This window comes from Heterodontus francisci, chromosome 48 (genome assembly GCF_036365525.1).
Source record: "Heterodontus francisci isolate sHetFra1 chromosome 48, sHetFra1.hap1, whole genome shotgun sequence".
Lineage (NCBI taxonomy): Eukaryota > Metazoa > Chordata > Chondrichthyes > Heterodontiformes > Heterodontidae > Heterodontus > Heterodontus francisci.
In genome coordinates, this window is record NC_090418.1 from 11,975,015 (window position 1) to 11,998,901 (window position 23,887).

At 48.4% G+C, this 23,887-nt stretch overlaps 1 protein-coding gene across 4 annotated transcripts in view; it reads left to right on the top strand.

Moving 5' to 3' along the window:
• The window catches only part of LOC137357357 (arf-GAP domain and FG repeat-containing protein 1-like), a 72,148-nt gene extending 49,361 nt beyond the window's left edge, over nt 1–22,787 (top strand). For 3 of the 4 annotated variants that reach the window (XM_068023622.1, XM_068023624.1, XM_068023625.1), the window contains 6 exons: nt 13,300–13,447; nt 14,197–14,270; nt 14,562–14,645; nt 17,593–17,859; nt 19,215–19,309; nt 21,427–22,787. In XM_068023622.1, coding sequence (XP_067879723.1) covers nt 13,300–13,447; nt 14,197–14,270; nt 14,562–14,645; nt 17,593–17,859; nt 19,215–19,309; nt 21,427–21,486 — 728 coding nt within the window. In that variant the 3' untranslated portion in view covers nt 21,487–22,787. The remainder of the gene's footprint in view (nt 1–13,299; nt 13,448–14,196; nt 14,271–14,561; nt 14,646–17,592; nt 17,860–19,214; nt 19,310–21,426) is intronic. The other variant, XM_068023623.1, reaches the window with a different exon arrangement.
• The last annotated feature ends 1,100 nt before the right edge of the window (nt 22,788–23,887 follow it).

The following is a 23,887-nucleotide window of genomic DNA, read 5'->3' on the forward strand; positions in this document are numbered from 1 at the left end:
TTCCACATCCACCCTGTCAAGACCCCTCAGGATCTTGTATGTTTCAATCAAGTCGCCTCTTACTCTTCTAAATTCCAGCAGATACAAGCCTAGCCTGTCCAATCTTTCCTCGTAAGACCGCCTGCCCATTTCAAGTATTAGTCTAGTAAATCTTCGCCGTACTGCCCCCAACGAATTTACATCCTTCCTTAAATAAGGAGACCAGTACTGTACACAGTACTCCAGATGTGTTCTCACCAATGCCCTGTGGAGCTGAAGCAGAACCTCCCTACATTTGTATTCAATTTCCCTCGCGATATACGATAACATTCTATTAGCTTTCCTAATTAGGTGCTGTACCTGCATACTAACCTTTCGCGATCATTGCACTAGGACACCCAGATCCGTCTGCATCTCAGAGCTCTGCAATCTCTCGCCATTTAGATAATATGCTTCTTTGTTATTCTTCCTGCCAAAGTGGACAATTTCATACTTTCCCACATTATACTCCATTTGCCAGGTCTTTGCCCACTCACTTAACCTATCAATATCCCTTTGTACCCCCCCCCCCCCCCACCCCCTTATATCTTCACAAGTTACTTTCCTACCTATCTTTGTCTCATCAGGAAAGTTAGCAGCCATACCTTTGGTCCTTTCATCTAAGTCATTTATATAAATTGTAAAAAAAATTGAGGCCCCAGCACAGATCCCTGTGGCACACCAGTTGTTCCATATTGCCAATCAGCAAATGACCCATTTATGTCTACTCTCTGTTTCTTGTTAGCTAGCCAATCTTCTATCCAATGCTACCCCCTACACCATGAACTTTTATTTTCTGAAATAACCTTTGTGGCACCTTAAATGCCATCTGGAAATCTAAGTACAATACATCCACTGGTTCCCCTTTATCCACAGCACATGTAACTCCCTCAAAGAACTCCAATAAATTGATTAAACATGATTTCCCTTACACAAAAACATATTGAATCTGCCTGATTAACTTGAATTTTTCTAAATGCCCTGCTATAACGTCTTTAATGATTCTAACATTTTCCTTAAGACAGATGTTAAGCTAACTGGCCTGTAGTTTCCTGCTTTTTGTCTCCCTCCCTTTTTGAATAAAGGAATTGCATTCGCTATTTTCCAATCTAATGGAACTGTCCCCAAATCTAGGGAATTTTGGAAAATTAAAACTAATGCATCAACTATCTCACTAGCCACTTCTTTTAACACTCTCGGATGAAGTCCGTCAGGACCCAGGGACTTGTCAGCCCGCAGCTCCAACAATTTGTTCAGTACCACATCCCTGGTGATTGTAATTTTCTTGAGTTCCTCCCTTCCATTTCCTGACTTACAGCTAATACTGGGATGTTACTTGTATCCTCAATAGTGAAGACCAATGGAAAATATCTGCTTAATTCATCTGCCATCTCCTTATTATCCATTATTAATTCCCCAGACTCACCTTCTGTAGGACTAACGCTCACTTTGTTGGCTCTCTTCTTTTTTAAATACCTATTGAAACTCTTACTGTCTGTCTTTATATTTCTAGCTAGCTTTCTCTCATACTCTAATTTTACCTTCCTTATCAATCTTTTAGTCATTCTTGCTGTTTTTTATATTCTGTCCAATCTTCTGACCTGCCTCCCATCTTTGCGCAATTATAGGCTTTTTCTTTAAGTTTAATACTATCTTTAACTGTTTTAGTTAATCACGGATGGTCCCACCCTTGGAATTTTTCTTTCTCGTTGAAATGTATCTATTCTGTGTGTTCTTAAATATCTGCCACTGATATTGACCTATCCCTTAACCTGATTTGCAAGTTCACTTTATCAAGCTCTGCTTTTATGCCCTCATAATTGTCCTTATTTAAGTTTAAATTACTAGTCTTGGACCCACTCTTCCCTCTCTCAAACTGAATGTAAAATTCAATCATATTATGATCGCTGCTACCGAGGGGTGCCTTAACTATGAGGTCATTAATTAATTATCTCATTGCACAATACCAGGTCTAGTAAATCCTGCTCTCTGGTTGGCTCCAGAACGTATTGTTCCAAGAAATTATCCTGAAAGCATTCTATGTACTCCTCATCTGGGCTACCTCTGCCCATCTGATATTTCCAGTCTGTATGTAGACTAAAATCCCCCATAATTATCACTACCTTTCTGACAAGCTGCTATTAGTTGTTCCTTTATACCCCGTCCAACAGTGTGGTTAATGTTAGGTAGCCTGTACTCCACTCCCACAAGTGACTTCTTGCCTTTGATTTCTCATTTCCATCCAAACTGCTTCTACGTCCTGGTCTCCTGAACTTAGGTCATCCCTCTCTATTGCGCTAATACTATCATTAATTAACCTGTTTCCTAGCTTCCTGACCTTCCTAGAAGCCATGTACTCTTCAATATTCAGGTCCCAATCTATGTCATCCTGCAGCCATGTCTGTGTAATGGCTATCAGATTGTACTTATTTATTTCTATTTGTGCTCTCAGTTCATCTGTTTTGTTTCGAATGCTACATGCATTTAGATACGGAGCCTTTAGTTTTGTGCTTATATTATTTTTGTAACCTATAGCCTTATCTGTTGATTTACTCTTAGATTTGTATGCTCAGTCCCTTCCTGTCACAGTATGTTTGTCATTTCCCATATTAATATCTTTCTCTCTTGCCTTGTCTCTACTCCTTGATTTACCATATCTTCCCAAATTTGATCCCTTGACCCCACTATTCTGTTTAAAACCCTCTCTGCTTCCCTTGTTATGCTGCTCGCTAGAAAACCGGCCCCAGCACAGTTCAGGTGTAGACCCAATGGTACAGTCATCACTTTCCCCAGTACCGGTGCCAGTGCCTCATGAACCGGAACGCACTGCTGCTGTTTATTAATCACTTCAATCAGTACAGTGACTGAAATTATCAATAATGGGATTGACATCGATGTTGCTGCACCCTGTACCTCTAGTTAATTTAATCGAGCTGTCGTTATTCCTGTATTGTAGACTAGGCAGTAGCGGGCCGTTGAATAAATTGCTTTGCCGTCTCGGGCTGCTTCGCTATCAAAACTCGACTGGTGGTTTGAAGCAACGACTAAAAAGAAAGGGCAAAATGTCGCAGGTGCTGGAAATCTGGAATAACAGAAAATGCGGCAAATATGCAGCACGTCTGGCAGCATCAGTGGAGAGAAACAGAGTTAACGTTTCAGTTCAGATGAAAGGTCACAGACCTGAAACGTTAACTCTGTTTCTCTCTCCACAGATGCTGCCAGACCTGCTTTGTATTTCCAGCACTTCCTGCTTTCGTAATAAAATAAAGTCTTTGATCTACCATTTTGACAGTTGGAGGAATGGCACCTCCTCTTAGACTTTACGAGCGGTGGGTTCCTCGGGGATTCTTCCACAGGAGTCAGTGTCTTGTCTTCATGCGGGCGTCTTGGCTCCAGCAGTAGCTGTTTCAACACGGCCGCAGAAAATAATTAAAATATTTTGGAAATGCAATCCGCAATGTATGTCAAATTTCCTCTCTCATCACCTGGTCATCTCTTCATCACTGGTTTCACTACGTCAACTTCATCAGCCTCTGACTATCAATCTAGTTTTACCCATGTGTTATTCTCCTTTGTACTCCCACATCCATTTCAAAGCCACAGTTATCTTGTGTGTGTGACCATGCTGTCTACATAGCTTAGTTTCCCCGTCCATTTGCTCACCCTTTGTGATTGCCACTCTGCACCTCTTTTCTCTCCCTTTTCTTCTTTTCTCTCCCTTTTCTTCTTTTCTCTCCCTTTTCTTCTTTTCTCTCCCTTTTCTTCTTTTCTCTCCCTTTTCTTCTTTTCTCTCCCTTTTCTTCTTTTCTCTCCCTTTCCTTCTTTTCTCTCCCTTTTCTTCTTTTCTCTCCCTTTTCTTCTTTTCTCTCCCTTTTCTTCTTTTCTCTCCCTTTTCTTCTTTTCTCTCCCTTTTCTTCTTTTCTCTCCCTTTTCTTCTTTTCTCTCCCTTTTCTTCTTTTCTCTCCCTTTTCTTCTTTTCTCTCCCTTTTCTTCTTTTCTCTCCCTTTTCTTCTTTTCTCTTTACTCCTCTCTGCCTCCTTTTCTCCACACTGCACAAATCCCGATTCTTCTTCACCCATCACCTTTCCAACTCTCTTGCTGTCATCCCAGGCTCACCATCTGCTTAAATAAGCCTACAGCTTCCCTCTTGTCATCCTGCAAAAAGGCCCACCGAGGCATTCGGCGCCGCCTCTGAACAAGCAGCAACCCCCATTGTCCCATCCTACTCCATCCCCACCCTGCACACCTGCCAGGAGCTAATCCTGCCAACTTCCTCCTGTTCCTCTCATTAATCCCCACTCTGAGTCTGTAGTCTCTGCCAGTAGATCGGTTCTCACTGCTCCTCTGCACAGCTACCTCCAACATGCGCGTTCACCTGTGTACGAGGCCCTTGCTGTCCATGAGCTTATTGTGGATGATCATATTCACATGATGGCCTTGACTGAGACATGGCTGAAGGATGGTGACACCTTTCCTCTTAACGAAGCTTCCACTGGCCATACCTTCCCCTACTTTTCCCTCAAACCTCTACGATGGTGGTGTAGCCCTCATCTCTAAATCACACCTTAGTCCGTCTCCCTATTCCTCTGGCAACCTCTCCTTGTTGCGCATCTCACCTGTTTCACGCCTCTCATTTAAAATCCTTGTTTTTTTATCACCCATCCAAATATGGGCGGCACAGTGGTGCAGTGGTTAGCACCGCAGCCTCACAGCTCCAGGGACCCGGGTTCGATTCTGGGTACTGCCTGTGCGGAGTTTGCAAGTTCTCCCTGTGTCTGCATGGGTTTTCTCCGGGTGCTCCGGTTTCCTCCCACAAGCCAAAAGACTTGCAGGTTGGTAGGTAAATTGGCCATTATAAATTGTCACTAGTATAGGTAGGTGGTAGGGAAATACAGGGACAGGTGGGGATGTTTGGTAGGAATAGGGGATTAGTGTAGGATTAGTATAAATGGGTGGTTGATGGTCGGCACAGACTCGGTGGGCCGAAAGGCCTGTTTCAGTGCTTGATCTCTAATCTAATCACTTCAAGTTTCTCAATGAGCTATCTGCTCTGCTTTTCTCCCTTAGCCTCTGCACTGAGTGACTTCTCATCCTTGGTGATTTTAACCTCCATCTCAACTCTTCTTGCTTGCTCTGCTCTGAGTTCACTGCCTTCCTTTCCGACCTAAATCTCTCCCTCCATATAAACTCTCCTACCCACATTCAGGACCACCCACTCGACCTTGTTATCTCACGTGGCTTCACTGCGCCTATCGTTGCTATCACTGATAAGGGAATCTCTGATCATTCCCTGTATTGCTCTGTATCCATGTTTCCTCCCCATCCCTCTCCACCCCACTTCTTTCTGTGTCCACTCTCTGGAACAAAACTCTCCCTCAAGTCACTTAGCTCACTTTCTAATTTCCAGCATTTGGTCGACAATTCACAGGTCATTTCTGCAGCTCTCGATTTACTAAATCATACCTTCTTCACTAAAACTGTGACTCTCTCTTCCCCTCATCGCTCCCCCCCACCCCCATTATACCCCTCATCTCCGCTCCCTTAAGCCCGAGGAACGCAGATTTGAACATCTTTGGTGAACAATTGGTTCAGCCATCCATCGCCAGATCTGGCTGGAGCACATTATCGGGCTACGCTTGCTGTGACTAAAACTGCTCACTGTTCGAAGACTATTCAGCAAAGAAAATCCCCACTGCCTTTTCTCTACTGCACATCTCTCTATCACACTCCACTGCCTCCCTCATCCTCACCTCCAGCAATAAGTATGAGGAGCTCGTGGACTTTGTTGTCACAACGATGGAGAGCATCCGATCAGCTGCCTCTGCTGCTTCCTTCCCTTTCTCCTTGCCCACCGGGCCAAACTTCTCCTGATGTTCCCGCTGCTGATACTGTTATTGGTTCCCTGTCCCCTGATACTGACTCCCTCCACTTCAAATCTGCCGTCATCCACCCTTCTCAAAAAAAAAAACCTACTCTGGACTCCTTTGTACCTGCAAACTCCCACCCTATCTCCAACCTCCCTTTTCTCTCCCAAGTCCTTGAACGAGTTGTTGCCTCCCAAATCCGCGCCCGTCTTTCCCACAATTCCATGGCTGAATCCCTCCAGTCAGGTTTGCAGCCTGGCCACAGTACTGAAATGACCCCCATTAAAATCGCTAGTGACATTCGTTATGACTATGACCATGATAAACTATTCCTTCTAGACCTGTGTGTGGCCTTTGACACGGTTGACCACACCTTCCTCCTGAAACTCCTCTTCTCCATTGTCCAGCTGGGTGGAACTGCCTTAGTCTGGTCCCACCTTGATCTATCTAATCGTAGCCAGAGAATCACCTGCAGTGGCTTCTCTTCCCACTCTTGCTCTGTTTTCCCTAGAGTCCCCAAGCATCTAACTTTGGCCCCCTTCTATTTCTCATCTACATCCTACCCTTTGGCAATATCATCCAAGAACACAACATCAGATTCCACAATTATGCCAGTGACACTCCGCTCTCTCTCACCACCACCTCTCTCAACCCTTCCACAGGCTCTAATTTATCATACTGCTCGTCCGACATCCAGAATTGGGTGAGTAGAAATTTCTTCCAACTAAATATTGCGAAGACATGGCCTTTAGTCCCTGCCACAACCTCCGTTCCCTATCACTGTTGCCATCCCAAATCTCAATCATCCATCACCTCCTGTGCTGGGCTCCCCGTCTTGCCAGTGGTTCAGTTTTTAAAATCCTCACCCTTGTTTACATATAATCTTGGGCCTCTCCTCTCCCCCTCCTTAGCTCTGTAATCTCCTCTCAGCCTTACAACCCTCCGAGATCTCTGCGCTCCTCCAATTCTGGCCTGTTGCGCATTCCCGATTTCTATCACTTCACCATCATGGCCGTGCTTTCAGCTGCCTCATGCCAAAGCTCTGGAATTCCCTCCCTGAATCTTTCCGCCTCTCTCACCTCTTTAACACTCTCTTTAAAACCTCTGCCACAACCAGGTGAGAAACCAAGGCTCCCTTTCCACCTTCACCTGGTCTTAGTGTAACAGGGTTTAATTTTAAACACACTTTTTAGCTCCCCCTTTGGTGAACTCTTGTTCACCGCTTTCCAATTATAAGGCGAAGAAACCAGCGCAAGCAGGCTTTCTTAGGTTTAAAGAAGAAAAGTTGAAGTTTATTAAATTTAAACGCTAATTCGGTTAATGCCTACGGATACACGACACGCCCCACGCTAGCATGCATACGCGATACACACATGCAAGTAGAGACAGAAAAGAGCAGAAGAAAAATGAAGTGGAAAAGGTTGAGGCAATATCAGAAGAGTTTTTGTTACGGTTCTTTGATATCATTGTAGAGTCCTTGACTGCAGGTAGATCTTGCTTTTCATTGGGGCCCAGTATTCTTCTTAAACCTTGTTCACTGTAGGAGACCTTTTTCTCTTGGGGTTCATGTGTCTCCAGTGGATTCAGAGGCTTGTGAGAAAGAGATGGGAGCCGACAGGAGAGATCTTCTCAGTCCAGGAGCAAACAGACTTTCTCGGTTCAAACTGTTTGTACAATTCAGAAAAACCCTGGTAGCCAAGCAGGTTCGTCATGTGGCTAACTAGTCTGACCACGTCTTGGATTGTATATAACAGTCTCTGGAATGCTCCTGTTACACACAATACCTGATGATCAAGGTCTATTGTGGGTTGAATGTGTCAGGGAATGGTCAAATGTCCTTCCAGTCACTGTCTGTTAATATGCAAATGTAATTTCCAGCCACAGCTGATTTGTGTAACAAGTCCTTTCTTCACTCCAGTAACAGTTTAAAATCACTGTTCATGTCAAAATTAATGTGCCTCATTCTTGGCAGGTGGGAGCCTAGTATGACGCCTTCCTTATTGATCAAACTTTTGGTCATCTACCCTAATATCTCCTGTGGATCGGTGTCAAAATTGTATTTCATTGATTAGGTTCTTGCTTTTGTTTTACTATGTCAAATGCACTATATAAATGTAAATTGTTGTTGGCTAGATGATTGTAGCATTAGGTCCTCCGTGTACCCCCTCCCGTAGTTGAATAGTGAGTCAGCACACACTGTTGAACGGCGGATATTTAGTCGAGACACGGGCGATTGACTAGCGTCAATGGAACTGTGCCTTCGCACTTTCAGGAGAGAAATGTTGAGAAAACTGGAGGAGGCATGAAAGATTAAGAAAAAAAGATGCGCATAGACCCGAAGGAAGAATGGAATGATGGGGTCAGGGTGCAGCCCCAGTACAGATCTCCAGCACTGCTCCCAACTCTCCAATGTGTGCAAACACAGGCTTTTGCTAATATGGCCACAGTGTAATGAGGACCAGAGCTAGACCCTTGCAGAAAGTAATGGAAAAAAATGTTTTTGACCCATCTACTCCAGTACATCCAACTCTCATGGCGAGGCTTTAAGTACTACCTCTGCTTCCCATCCCCTCCCCCCTCCCCCCTTCTCTTAACACCCTTTGGTGCTCAGGTTATGTTGGTAAATCCCCCCCACTGAGACCTGTCTGAACATGGACATTGAGTAATGCCTGGCTATTGACGCCATTGGTTACCTCCTGGATGGATGTTGGGTGCAGAATCTCCCGGTTGATTTTCCACTCCCATTCCAGAGCTGCTGAATCCGATTCAGCTGCTGTGCTGACTTGAGATGCCAGCCCAGGTCAGCGAGCGCGCTTCATATATGGTCTTGTCCCGCACCGTGCAGCGCAGTTATCCATCAGTTGCATTTTGGCCTCGTTGTGTTGTCCACCCTGCTTTTTTTTTTTGTTGAAAAAGCTTGCATTTAAAGGGTGCCGCCGCCTCGTTCCCTGACTTGTTCATTGCACAAGGTTTGCCTGGTTACAGGCTGGTTCACTTCAGCTGTGCAGCCTGTAACATGCAAAGGGCTTAGCTCTTAAAGGACACACCACAGCTGTTCCAGAGTCTCCCGGGTCATGCCTGCCCGCCGCGACCTCGTCTCTCCATGACCCTGAAGGAGCTCAGTCGAAAGATCTGTCTGCAGCATCAGGTACAGGGTCCTCGTGCAGGCGATCCAGCAGCCTTCTGTGTCGGGTGTGAGAGTTGTCAGATTGAGTGTGATGGGCAAGCCTGGACATCTGAGTTACCCAACCTTCTGCATGTCTGTATCTCTAATAGCAGCTCTCCTTGATATCTCCCCAGGTAGATAGGGAAGTTTCCTGGCTCAATCCCAGGATGAATTGGCAGTGACTGGGAACTATAGTCACATTTAGCTGTTTTGGGGCCGTGGCACATTTTTGGTACAATTTTAGATGGAACTTTACTCTGTATCTAACCCCGTGCTGTGCCTATCCTGGGAGTGTTTGATGGGGACAGTGTAGAGGGAGCTTTACTCTGTATCTAACCCCGTGCTGTGCCTATCCTGGGAGTGTTTGATGGGGACAGTGTAGAGGGAGCTTTACTCTGTATCTAACCCCGTGCTGTACCTGCCCTGGGAGTGTCCTGATCCTAGCATTGGATACTTAAAAAGGGGAAGATATTTTTTGCTCTCCACTATTTGGATCACCATCTCTGGTCAGCTGAGCTTTGCAATCACTGTCCTTGACCCATTTAGTTAGTCATTGATTCATTCCAAGCAGGGGACGGATTCCACTTCACAGATGATGTACGTTGCTGACATTACTGGAATGTGCTGCCTTTTTCGTGAAAGGGTCGGGCACACCTTGTGTACTGAATATTTATCATTTTGTTACGGAAGGATATTGAGGATTAAGGAGCAAAGGCAGGTAAATGGAGTTAAAAGGAACATGCTCGAGGGGCTGAAGGGCCTGTTCCTGTTCCTATAACTCTGTCGTGCTGGATGATGAATTGTCTGCGTAGTATGACTGGCTCGGGTGTTTGCCAGTCTTTATCAGACGCAAGTCGTTGGCATATTCTGGGTCAGCTCATGACGTGCCATTGTTGACTGAGGCTTATTTGAGCCTTGGGTTTTCCCTAGCACACAAAGGGTTAGCCCTGCCACTGAGTCAGGGTCAAATTTCACCATGGCAAATTGTAAAATCAGATTCAATTATATCTGGTCTTTTGTGGACTGGCGCCAGAGTAAACTGAGCCTGGAAGCTGGGGGAGTGTGGTAAAGCCCCAGTTAGTTCACAAGTTGCCTTCAGGGAACTGGAACTGGCATTGGCATGCATGTGCTATGCTAATCACGCAATTCCTACTCAAACAGCCGAACAGGGCACTCAGTTGTGTTTATATTAAAATCTCACTACCACCACAGGCCCGCAATCTGTCCAAGCTGTAGACACACACAACTTCTCAAGGCAACTAGGCATGGGCAGCCGATTGGTGGCTTGGGGACATGAAACGTGGTTTCAGTTATTTGCCATCCTCGGAGATTCTGACGGGCACCTGCCCCGACTTCTGCCGATCACTGATCCTGCTGTTGGAGACCTGGCGGTCGCCCGCTGTCACTTCAAACCCCCACATGCCCTTTAAACCCTTCCCATTCACTCCTGTTGGACAGAAGCCCAATGGACCAAATTCCTCCCCATTTACTCCCGTTGCATGGAATCCCAATGGACCAAACCCCTTTCCCTTCACTCTCGTTGGATAGAATCGCAATGGACCAAATTCTCTCCCATTCACTTCCACTGTACCGAATCCCAATGGACCAAACCCCATTGTATGGAATCTTGAAACTATCCAGGATAACTAAATCAAAATTTGGGTCTGGATGTTAATATACCAAATCCTGATGAAAGCAAAGATATTTCTAGTTTTCTGATTTTTAACTGCACCATATACGTTCAACCCACGGCCAAAATCTCTCTCCTCCCCTCCCCAAGGGGCGGCACCATTCGGAAGTTTAGTTGTAATTTTGCCAAGTCTGTTTTTTACTCCATTCCTGCGCTTTTGTTCGATATTCAATAACTGATTGTGCTGTGGAATGAAGCTTTACTGACCGGCCATTTTCACTTGTGAAAATGCAGATCAACTCTGTCCATTCCATCGGCCAGTAGAGGCTCAATATATCAGCCTCACCTATTCTTGGGTCATTTCAACTTCTCTAAGTGACTCTCTGTGGCTTAGCTAGTAAAGCGTGGAGTCATGCTATAACCTGACCCATCCCCTGCCTCAGCTCCCGTTGCTGCTGAAACCCTCATCCATAGAACCATAGAAAAACTACAGCACAGAAGGAGGCCATTCAGCCCGTCATGTCTGTGCCGGCCGAACAAACTAGCCCCCCCAATCTAATCCCACCCTCTAGCACCTGGTTCATAGCCCTGCAGGTTACAGCACTTCAGGTGCATAATCAGGTACCTTTTCAAAGAATTGAGGGTTTCTGCCTCCACCACCAATCCTGGCAGTGAATTCCAGACACCCACCACCCTCTGGGTGAAAAGGTTTTTCTTCATGTCCCCTCTAATCCTTCTACCAATCACCTTAAATCTGTGTCCCCTGGTAACTGACCTCTCCGCTAGGGGAAACAGGTCCTTCCTGTCTACTCTATCTAGGCCCCTCATAATTTTATGCACCTCAATTAAGTCACCCCTCAGCGTCCTCAGTTCTAAGGAAAACAACCCTAGCCTATCCAATCCTTCCTCATAGCTGCAACTTTCGAGCCCTGGCAACATTCTTGTAAATCTCCTCTGTACTCTCTCCAGAGCAATTATGTCCTTCCTGTAATGTGGTGACCAGAACTGTACGCAATACTCCCAACTGTGGCCTAACCAGCGTTTTATACAGTTCCAGCATTACATCCCTACTTTTGAATTCTAGACCTCGGCCAATAAAGGAAAGCATTCCATATGCCTTCTTCACCACTCTATCTACCTGTCCTGCCACCTTCAGGGACCTGTGGACATGCATCCAAGGTCTCTCACTTCTTCTACCCCTCTCAATACCCTCCCGTTTGTTGTGTATTCCCTCGCTTTATTTGCCCTCCCCAAGTGCATTACCTCACACTTACCTGGATTGAATTCCATTTGCCACTTTTCTGCCCACTCAACCAAACCATTGATATCATTCTGGAGTCTACAGCTATCCTCTTCGCTATCAACTACACGGCCAATTTTTGTGTCATCAGCAAATTTCCCAATCATGCCTCCCACATTTAAGTCCAAATTGTTAATATATACCACAAACAGCAAAGGACCCAACACTGAGCCCTGTGGAACGCCACTGGAAACAGCTTTCCATTCACAAAAACATCTGTCAACCATTACCCTTTGTTTCCTGTCACTGAGCCAATTCTGGATCCAACTGATCACATTCCCCTGTATCCCATGGGCTTTCATTTTACTGACCAGTCTGCCATGTGGGACCTTGTCAAATATCTTACTAAAATCCATGTAGACCACATCCACTGCACTACCCTCATCAATCCTCCTTGTTACTTCCTGAAAAAACTCCATTAAGTTAGTAAGACATGACCTTCCCTTAACAAATCCATGCTGACTATCCCTGATTAATCCGTGCCTTTCTTACCCCCAGACTCGACTATTCCAATGCTTTCCTGGCCAGCATCTAGCCTTCCACTTTCTGTAAACTTCAGCTCGTCCAAAAGTCTGCTGCCCATGTTTAACTCGCACCAAGTCCCGTTCACCCATCACTCCTGGTCCGGCCATGTCTCGGTTTTAAAAATTCTCATCCTCGTTTCCAAGCTCCTGCATGGGCTTTGCCCCGTCCTTATCGATCTGTAAACTCCTCCGGCATTACAACCCTCTTGTGCTCCTCCAATTCCAGCCTCTTGTGCATCCCCGATTTCCATTGCTCCGCCAGTGGCAACTGTGCCGTCGGCCACCTGGGCCCAAATCTTTTGGAATTCCCTCCCTAAACCCCTCTGCCTCTCCAGCCCTCTCTCCTCTTTTAAGATGCTCTTTAAAACCTCCTTTTGTTCGCCTGTCCAAATATCTCCTCACGTGGCTCGGTGTCAAATTTTGTATGGTTATGCCTCTGAAGCGCCTCGGGACATCTCAGTATGTGAAAGACGCCATATAAATGCAGGTGAGTTCCAGGTTTGTTGTTCAGCGGGGCTTGTGACATGAAACTTGAGCTCTGTAGCGTGGGTTAGGGAGGTGGAAGGAAATGGGCCTACTCCTGGTTCATACCCCACAAGCCCTGCTGAATGATGCTGAGCTTGAGCCTGGGTTGTGATGTTCTCCTACAGTTGAGTGACTTAACGTGAGGACTGATCCCTTGGGTGAAAGGTGGAGGGAGGCACGGGATGGTGCCTGTGGCACTGAGCCCCAGGACCTGTGGGGGAGAAGGGCAGCACATTAACTTAGTTTCCTTCTTCCCTGATATTTCTGAGCAGCAGGTGGTCAGATGTCTGGTTTCACTTTCACCTCATCGGCGTCCACCGGCCAGCCTACCGTCCCGTCGAGCCAATATACAGGAGCTGAATACAGCAGTGTCTTCAGTATCGGAGTGCCTTCAAATAATGCCAGTGCTGGCACTAGCAGGTATTGTGGAGACCTCTCTTCCCTCCCTGCCTCTCCTTTCCACAGCGAGCCTTCCTTTTGTTGTTTATTGTATTTGTCAAGTTGAATGATGTCAGTGCTGAGGAATTGAACGCCTTGGGGTAGATCTTGGCCGCACGTAATCGTGCAAAAACAGGTGAGAGTGAGTTGGCAGCCCGTTTCACACCTCTCCCTGTCTCTATTCCTAATAACTTCAGTATTAGCATCACAGCTGGTATCTGGCTCACACCATCTCACGCAGTCAAGCACCATCCCATTGAGCTGTCAACATCAAACACTCTCAGACCAAGTACAACCTGGGTTAGATACAGAGTAAAGCTCCCTCTACACTGTCCCATCAAACACTCCCAGGACAAAAAAAAAAAATGGGGGTTAGATACAGAGTAAAGCTCCCTCTACACTGTCCCCATCAAACACTCCCATGGCAGGTACAGCACGGGGTTAGATACAGAGTAAAGCTCGTTCTACACTGTCCCCATCAAACACTCCCAGGACAGGTACAGCACGGGGTTAGATACAGAGTAAAGCTCCCTCTACACTGTCCCCATCAAACACTCCCAGGACAGGTACAGCACGGGGTTAGATACAGAGTAAAGCTCCCTCTACACTGTCCCCATCAAACACTCCCAGGACAGGTACAGCACGGGGGTTAGACAAAGGGTGATGCTGCCTTTATGTTGTTGGAATAAGTTACCAACTGCTAAAAACTTCTGTTCTTATTTTGGTTTTAGTATCTCCGGGACAATGAGTGGAAGCCAAGTGCCTACACATCAAGCTGCCACCACCAACACGTCTAGCTTTGGAGGTATCTTTATAAACAATTCACTTTTACAGTTTTATTTTCTTGCTCTTCAGTTCTTAACTTCCGGACGTATATCATTCCCCCACCCGAAGAACAGAAGTTTGCATGCCAGGAGGGCCGGGAATGTTAACTTTGAGAAAGGACCCCACCACCTTGTGCTTGTGCTTGAAGTCTCTGTGGTGGTTTCAATGCTCTGTGCTTGGTTGCTCTCCCTGGTGAGGTGTATTGTTCACTGTGCATCATTAACCTTCTCTCCCCCGTTTTTTTTCTCTCTCTCTCTGCCTTGCGTTTCAGCTTTCAGTAATCCATTTGCTGCTTCGTCTGCTACGCCGCAGGCAGCTTCTACCAACCCTTTCCAGAGCAACGGAATGGCGCCAGGTAAGTCTTTGCAACCCCTCTCTCCCCCCCCCCTCTTCCCCCACCCCCTCTTCCCCCCTCCTCCCCCCCCTCTTTCCCCCCCTCTTTCCCCCCCTCTTTCCCCCCCCCTCCCCCCCCTCTCCCCCCCCCTCTTCCCCCCCCTCTTCCCCCCCCTCTTCCCCCCTCTTCCCCCCCCTTCCCCCCCCTTCCCCCCTCTTCCCCCCCCCTCTTCCCCCTTCCCCCCCCTCTTCCCCCCCCTCTTCCCCCCCCTCTTCCCCCCCCTCTTCCCCCCCCTCTTCCCCCCCCTCTTCCCCCCCCTCTTCCCCCCCCTCTTCCCCCCCCTCTTCCCCCCCCCTTCCCCCCCCCTTCCCCCCCCTCTTCCCCCCCCTCTTCCCCCCCCTCTTCCCCCCCCTCTTCCCCCCCCTCTTCCCCCCCCTCTTCCCCCCCCTCTTCCCCCCCCTCTTCCCCCCCCCTCTTCCCCCCCCCCTCTTCCCCCCCCCCTCTTCCCCCCCCCCTCTTCCCCCCCCCCTCTTCCCCCCCCCTCTTCCCCCCCCCTCTTCCCCCCCCCTCTTCCCCCCCCCTCTTCCCCCCCCCTCTTCCCCCCCCCTCTTCCCCCCCCCTCTTCCCCCCCCTCTTCCCCCCCCCTCTTCCCCCCCCCCTCTTCCCCCCCCCCTCTTCCCCCCCCCCTCTTCCCCCCCCCCTCTTCCCCCCCCCCTCTTCCCCCCCCCTCTTCCCCCCCCCCTCTTCCCCCCCCCCTCTTCCCCCCCCCCTCTTCCCCCCCCCCTCTTCCCCCCCCCCTCTTCCCCCCCCCCTCTTCCCCCCCCCTCTTCTCCCCCCCCTCTTCCCCCCCCCCTTCTTCCCCCCCCCCTCTTCCCCCCCCCCCCTCTTCTCCCCCCCCCCCTCTCTTTCCCCCCCCCTCTCATATATCGGTGAAAAGTCGCACTGACCTTTTGCTTTCTTACCACCTCCGATTATTCTCCTCCTCCTCATCTTCCTCCTGAGAGCACTGATTGTCGCCAGGTTGCGGGTCCTTGGCTGCTGGCCGCTTTTTTGAACAAACGCCCATCCTTTCATGGGTTGGCCGGGAGGCTCAGCGGACAATTCGACCTGGGTGGTTGGGTGGGGCATTGGCAACCCTTACCCTTCCTGTACCCCGCGCCCAACGGCGGAGCACTGGGGCTAACTGCAGCTCCTTGCAAGCCACTGCCCTGGCTGGGATCAGCTGACTCCGTAGCGACGATGCAATGAGAGGGTTTGAAAATGATCTTGTCTGTCCTGGAGGATTAATGACGGCACAGCCGTTGCTGCAAGTTAAATGCCACATTACTTGCAGTGCTTCCTCGGAAATTGTACAAAGCAGCTAGCATGAATATTAACCGTCCCAGGGTCGCAGTCTCAGGCAGTGGGTAGGACAGAATGCACAAATTCTGCACTCTGCCTGGCACTTCAAGATATTTGTCCGAAGAGGTTACCCTCCTCCATGTACTGCAGTATTGTCACAACAACACCATTGCATTTATATAGTGCCTTTAACGTGGTAAAATATCACAAGGCGCTTCCCAGCAGGGACAATTGACCACGTAAGGAGACATTAGGATAGGTGACCAAAAGCTTGCTCAGTTTGGTAGGTTTCAAGGAGCCATTTAAGGAGGGGAAGGTTTATGGAGGGAATTTCAGAGCCGAGGCTGTTGAGGACATGACCGCCAGTGGGGGATTGAAAGAAATCAGGTCATTAACATCTAACTTTCTCCTTTGGGATGTATTTAGTGAATGTTATGCCAAAACTGCAGTGTATAGTCAATAGTAATGATGTACTGTGTTCGTATCATCAGTATTGGTTTCAAGATTCTAGTAAATTCTCCATATTACCTGCAGGCAGTTTACGGATATGCTTTTTCTTCATGTACGGGATTGCAGTCTTCAGAAAGTTGCCCAACAGCACCACCTCCTGGCCAGAGCCTGCACTGTGACAGGCAATTGTTTACATACAGGATTTTTCTATGCTGCATGTTTGCAGAAGGGGTTTCATTGTTAAATGTTGCTGTAGAAGTGTCACCATAAATAGATAGCTGTAAGCAGGATCCAGAACCAGAGGACACCGAATTAAGGTGATTGGCAATAGAAGCAAAGGTGACATGAGGAAAAACATTTTTTTTAAACGCAGCGAGTGGTTAGGATCTGGAATTCACTGCCTGGGAGTGTGGTGGAAGCAAATTCAATTGAGGCCTTCAAAAGAGAATTGGATTCTTATCTGAAGAGAGGTTTGCAGGGCTACGGGGAGAAGGCAGCGGAGTGGGACTACAAGTGTTACTGTTCCAGAGAGCAGCACAAACAAGACGGGCCGAATAGCCGCCTCCTGTGCTGGAACCATTCTATGATTTGTTGGGGCTACTGTCTGAGGTTAAAGAACCCTCCGAATCAATGCGTGAATGGTTGTCTCAGCTGTGGGTTTGCAGGGATGCGGCATATCCTGGTGCAGCGACTGAGGAAGCCGTGAGATTGTATTCCAGCCCGGAGAGACTGTAAGAGAAGCTGGGCCTGCACCTTCGGGCTCAGGCAGAAACAGGAGGTAGAGGGCTCGGCGCAATCCTCAGCAGCGTAGGAGTGAGACTGCTTCTTGCGCACTGGGGCTTGCTGGCACCCCTCCCAGGGTCCGGGTCCATAGGGGAGCTAGGATGTTCATTGCACCAAGCACTGAGTTTGCGGGGAATGTGGTGAGGGTGGGGAGTGGGGCAAGAATGAAGGGGTGTGGCTGGCTTTGTGACTCATCGACTGGGCTGGTTATCAGAATACATTTATAAGATTCACAATTCCATCCAGCATAATTTTATTGAAAAATTACTTGCTTTTGGCACCCAATGTTATTACAATTGCTGGATCTTCCGTGCGTTACTGAGCACGCCTGGGGGAACCGCATTGCGGGTAAACAAGCGATCCTTCCCCTGACGCCTTTTTTCTTTTCACTCAGCTCCGATGTACGGCGGAGTGCCCGCGGGGTACGGATCTGTTCCAGCCACCTCTGTCCCGGGGGGTTTCGCAGGATTCCCGCAGCACCCCTTCTCCCAGCAGCAGGTGTATGCCCAGCAGCAGCAGTCCTACCCGCAGCAGCAGCAAGGCTACACGCAGCAGCAGCAGTCCTACCCGCAGCAGCAGCAAGGCTACACGCAGCAGCAACAGGCTTTTGCCCAGCAGCAGGCATTCCTGCAGCAACAAGCCTTTGCCCAGCAACAAAACGGTAATGTTTATAAATCCCCCCCCCGCCCCCCTGCTCCCTTTAGAGTAGTGTGCATCGTGATATAAATACTCCTGTTTCGAACACTACATTCGGTTCTGGGCCCTGGATCTCAGGAAGGATATATTAGGTGGAGGGGGCGCAGTGCAGATTCACCAGAATGACCCCAGAGCTAAAAGGGTTACATTAGGAGGCCTATCGATGGCAGAGTGAAGGATATTGGGTTGCTGTCCCATAACCTTCCCCTTTGGGAAGTATTAGTCAGCGCTGTACCTGTAGTCTAGGCTTGTATTCCCTCGAATGAAGAAGGTTAAGGGGTGATCTAATCGAGGTGTTTAAGACGATTAAAGGATTCGATCGGGTCGATAGAAACTATTTTCTCTGGTTGGGGGGTGTCCAGAACAAGGGGGCAGAACCTGAAAATTTGAGCCAGGCCGTTCAGGGGAGTGGGAATCTGGAAGTCTCTTTCCCCCCCCCCCCCCACCAAACAAAAGCTGTTGAGGCTGAGGGTTAATCGAAAATGTTGAAAATAGAAGTTATAGACTTTTGTTGGGTAAGTAACTCTATGACTCTAATATAAGGGTAGTATGGAACCAAAGCCAGTAGATGAAGTTAAATACAAATCAGCCACAATCTAACTGAATGACGGAATGGCTCGAGGGGCTGAATGGCCTCCTCCTATTCCTGTTCAGAATGACTGCAGACCTGCCGATTTACTCAGTGGGTTCGCAAATGATTCCTGGGATTCAGCTGTTGGTTCACCTCTGTCTATCCCATGAGGGTGAATTAAGAAGGGCTGAATGGACTTCCTCAGTGTGTAGTTATCCTGCAATAGTAAATGGGGGGAACCTCCCTTTCTGTAGCCCAGCCACCTGGACACAGATCTTGGTCTGCGCGTTCTCTGGAGCAGCATCTCAAGTTTGCCATCTTCCCTGATTTATCAATGTGTCTTTACTTCCCACCTCCCCCCATTGGTTTACGTACATGGAGCGAGGCTATTCAGCCTAACCAATGCTTCAACCCCTTGTCCTTCATGCACCCTATCCCATCTAATCTGTTGACGCAGTTTCACCTTCAACCTCTAAACCTCGAGGTAAATTCCACAGCTTCATAACTCTGTGTCTCAGAGGCGTTCTCCTGCCCTCTGTTCTAAACCTCTTGCATTTAATTTTGTATTCATGGCCTCTTACTCCTCAACTACTCCTCCTACCTGCCTTGTCCTGGCCCTTCATAATTTTAAGCACTTCTATTGTATCGCCCCCATAATCTGCGTTGCTGAATAAAAAGGGACCCGGTTTTTCAGTCTTTGTCTTTGTCGATATATTGACTCCTGGTCCCTCTTGTATGTGTGTGTGTAGGAGCCGGGTTTGGTGCCTTTGGGCAACCCAAAGCAATGCCGCGACTGATGGGGCCATTGATACAAGGAGGTGGAGTGCCGAGCAACCCGTTCATGGTACGTGTCCCACTGACGTCTTTCAAAGGGGGAGATGGTAAACTGTGCACTAACCAGCAACGTGCTCAGGCCACAGCACTGTAGTGTCGCGGTCACATCACTGCGTTAAGTGACTCCGAGCTGGTTTACTGACCGGCATTAGGGCAACAAGCAGAAGAAAGCAACCCTGTAAACTGTGAGGATTGTTCATGAAACTGTCTCGCGAAGGGGACCTGTCTCCCTTGCCCAGTTTGGCTCATGTGTCAACCTTGGATATACATGGTTGACCCCGAATGCCCTCTTAAGTGACCACTCGGTTGTAAGAATTAAGCAAGAAGGTCCCCCCCCCCCCCCCACCCCGCTCAGCCCCTAATGGTGATAAGTGATAAATACAGCCATGCCCACATCCTGAGTGCAGTTTTTAAAGAGTCGGACTCAAGTTCACACCTGTCACTTCCCTTATCATGGGTTCGATTGCAACTTTGTTGATGTGGAGCTGCTCCTCTAGGGAGGGGGGGAGAAAATAGGAGGGGGCTAAAATGGCAGGTAGGCTAATCAGACCATGACAGCAGGCTACAGACCAGGATTAGAAATGTGTTGGTGACCGTGAAAGAACCCACAGCCACTGTTATGTAGAAAAGCCGGGAAGTGTTCACACACAAGTGAGACTGCTTTGGGATAAGCCTAATTGGCACATGTTTATCAAGCTTTATCTCAGTATGTTCGGGACAGGCAGGTGAGCTAATAATGTTTTCTTAAGGTTTTAAGCATCAATTTTTACAGCACAGAAACAGGCCATTCAGCCCATCTGCTCCGTGCTGGTGTTTACGCTCCACACGAGCCTCCTCCCACCCCCTACTTCATCTCACCCTATCAGCATATCTTTCTATTCCTTTCTCCCTCACGTGTTTATCCAACTTCCCCTTAAACTATGAAAAAGCAGAATTTGGAAGGTGGTTCAGGAGAAGATGATGTACCATCCAGGACAAAGCAGCCCGCTTGATCGTCACCCCATCCACAAACATTCACTCCCTCCACCACCGGCGCACAGTGGCAGTAGTGTGTACCATCTCCAAGATGCACTGCAGCAACACACCAAGGCTCCTTAGACAGCACTTTCCAAACCCGCGACCTCTACCACCTAGAAGGACAAGAGCAGCAGACGCATGGGAACACCAGCACCTGCAAGTTCCCCTCCAATTGCCATCCTGTCTTGGAACTATATCGCTGTTCCCTCACTGTCGCTGGGTAAAAATCCTGGCACTCCCTAGCCGCACTGTGTGTGTACCTACACCAAACGGACTGCAGCGGTTCAAGAAGGCGGCTTATCGCTGCCTTCTCGAGGGCAGTTAGGAATGGGTAATGAATTCTGGCCTAGTCAGCGATGCCCACATCCCAGGAATGTATTCAAGGTAAGTTAAAGTGGGAAATAACCTGATTTGACTTGATTTAGATTTAGAGATACAGCACGAAACAGGCCCTTCGGCCCACCGAGTCTGTGCCGGCCATTAACCACCCATTTATACTAATCCTACACTAATCCCATATTCCTACCACATACTCACCTGTCCCTATATTCACCTACCTATACTAGGGGCAATTTATAATGGCCAATTTACCTATCAACCTGCAAGTCGTTTGGGTGTGTAAAAATAAATAAATAAACTTGAGACTTTAAAAAAGCACTTGCTGCAGAGGTTAAGGATTTGAATGAAGTGCCTTTACCCGAATGCTTGAACCATCAGGAATAAAATATCGGAACTGGAGCAGGTCTAAGCGGGACAGTGCCCCTGGTTGTTGAGCTGGGTGGGGCTATGTTTGACCTCAGAATCTCCAGTCTGGGCAGTGGTAGTGGCAGTGTAAAAAAAAAAAACAGCATCCCCGTCTCCTCATCACTGACCCCTGTTGGCAGATGTGATGCCTTCCATGGTCGAATAGGCTGCCAAGCGCTCGCCAGTGAGGACTGGCCAACAGGGCGAGGTAACGGATAGATGTTATCAGAAGGTGGGCTCCCAGGAAGAGGAAGTGGGAAGAAAACAGTTGAGGGTGGGGATTGAAACATCACTGATATTCACTGGTTAATCATTAACATGTTTCTTTCTCTCTCTCTCTCTCTCGTTCTTTCTCTCTCTCTGAAGACTGGAGCTGCGCCTGGACAGTTTGCAGCAGGAAGCACATCCACCAACCCCTTCTTATAGTGACCTGTAATACTTCCAGCATGTGACTCTTCCAAAAATCGCCTTAAACCACAAGAGTCGACCAACAGCTGTAACATACTTAATGCCAGTACACACACATTTCTATACTTTGGGGGAGGGAGGGAGTGGGGTGGGGGAGATGAGGCATTGAAATATTTCAATACTGTAATCGGCGAGCCTATTAGCAACCAAATACCAGTGCAGGCTCTACCGGGATCTCCTGACACAGCTCGGGGAAGGGAGGGGGAATTAGGCAGTTCAACAGAAGCTACGACTCTCTCTCAGACAGCATTGGACTCTGCAGGGGGGGTGTTTCTTTTGAGGGTGGGCGTTGGGGAGAAAGGGAGGTGGGTGGGGGGCGGTTAAAGGATTAAATAGCTGCGGGTCTCGGGATGAAGGAACCCATGGACTCGAGTGAAAGCCCGGCTATTTAACAACCGGTAGAACACTCTTGGGGCAGGAGTGTCCAAAACTTCTGTGCTGGTGGGGTTTGTACTGTGGAACCTTGGGGTGGGGAGTGGGGGGGGGGGGGGTGAAATGTATAATCCCGTTAATTTGCATACATCTCTGCCTAGGTGCTGTTAACTGTCCAGTTTCTAGGCATGAGACTTGGAGGGGCCAGCAGTCTCCACTCCCTGCTGGGGTTTGGACAATTCTCAGAGGCTGGTTTTTAGAGTAAAGGAGTTTTTAATCTCTCACCATTGTTAACCCGCCCCCCCCCCCCCCCGCCACCCCACCCTGAGATTGAAGGGGAGCTGGAGAACCCAGTATTGCGGGTTGCCCGGCTGGTGCCTGTGTTCGTTGCAGGGAGGGCCTGATGCAGAGGGGGCAGAAACGACAGGTTTCGAAACTGCCACACGCCTTCTGCAGAAAACAATCACCTGCTCGTAGGTGGGGGAGGCCACGGCCACTGCTATCTACAATAGAAAGCAGAAACTCAACTCTTTTTTTAAATTTTAGGTCTCTACTGATTTACTGATAATGAACAAACTCTCCCCAGTTTGTTCCTCCCACCTGCCCCTTCCCAATGCTTAACGCCCACTGCGTTCCTCCCACTTCTGTGACAGCCCCTCCACCTGATCAGTTTTGCGTCTCGAAAGGCACCTTTCCGTTCCAAAGACTAGAGGAATAACCTGGTGGGGATGGGACCCGGAGTCAGTCCGTCCCATTGTTACTGTTTGACGAGCTGCTCTGTTGGTATCTCGGGCTTGTTTCTGTGTCTTTTTATTTTTTAAAACTGTTACACCAATTCCGCTGTGTTCTACCGTTCATTCAAAATATATATTTTGTTCATCTACCGATGCATGGTGCACCAATCCTCTTGATTTGGTTCAACACTCCAGGCGCGCTTGCACACACCCAACTCTGTGAGCTGAGGGAACAAAAATCGCAGCCAATTCAGGTACAGGCGTGGAAGCTGCAAGATCCTGCGGCAGTATGGGGAGAGCCGGGAAGCTCTTCACTCAACCAACCCGAGAAAGTGTTATCTCGCTGTTTGTGTCTTGCTGTGCCCGGGAAACCTTGCTGCTTCTGTCAACATCATGAGTTGCTGCTCCTCAATGCAACGCACAGTGCACAAAGCGATTTGGAGGGTCTGCGGGCGGAGATACCCCAGCACAGCACTTGAAGCCAAAAAAATATATAATTTGCAGGGCTATGGGGAAAAGTGACCGGAGATTGCTCTTGCCAGAGAGCTGGCATAGCCTCGATGGGCTGAATGGCCTCCTGTGCTGGAGCCATTCAGTGATGTCCTGTAGCAGTTGGGCCTGTCAATGACCGACCATTTCCCCACTCCTCTTTGCGTCCTTATCTATTTTTTTGTTCACCTTTATTTCTGATCTGTTCCATTCTGCCCATATTAAAACGTGCAGGTTCACCATCTCGAAAGACAAACCACTGGTTCAGGATTGGGGTGGGACTCCTTCCCCTGACACCCCTCCTTCCCGCCCAACCACTGTAATGCTGGTCTTCTTTCAGGTGCCACCCTGTCCCTCCATCCAGTCCCACACTGCTGCAGCACTGGGCACTGCCACCAGAGGCCTGGCAGAGAAATGAGCAATTGTTACAGTTCCCTCTATCTCCGGGTTGTAACTAATGCAAGGATTTAAGTGACCCGTAGCTGAGAAAGGGCCTTGTTCCTGTAGTCAGCCAGCAAACCTTTCAATGTCTGGTGCATTGCAGGTTGTTAATACTGTCTGAGAGATCACATTCATTGTTACTCTTTGTACCTTTTTTTAAAAAGCGATTATTGTGTCCCATCTCTGCTTGAAATGTTTGACAGTGTATTAACGTTAGTCACTGTAACACAGAACGAGGCCATTTGGCCCATCGTTATGATACAACAGTGCCGGCTGGGGCGCTCCCAGATAGTTATATCCCTGGTCAGTGATCACCCAGTTAA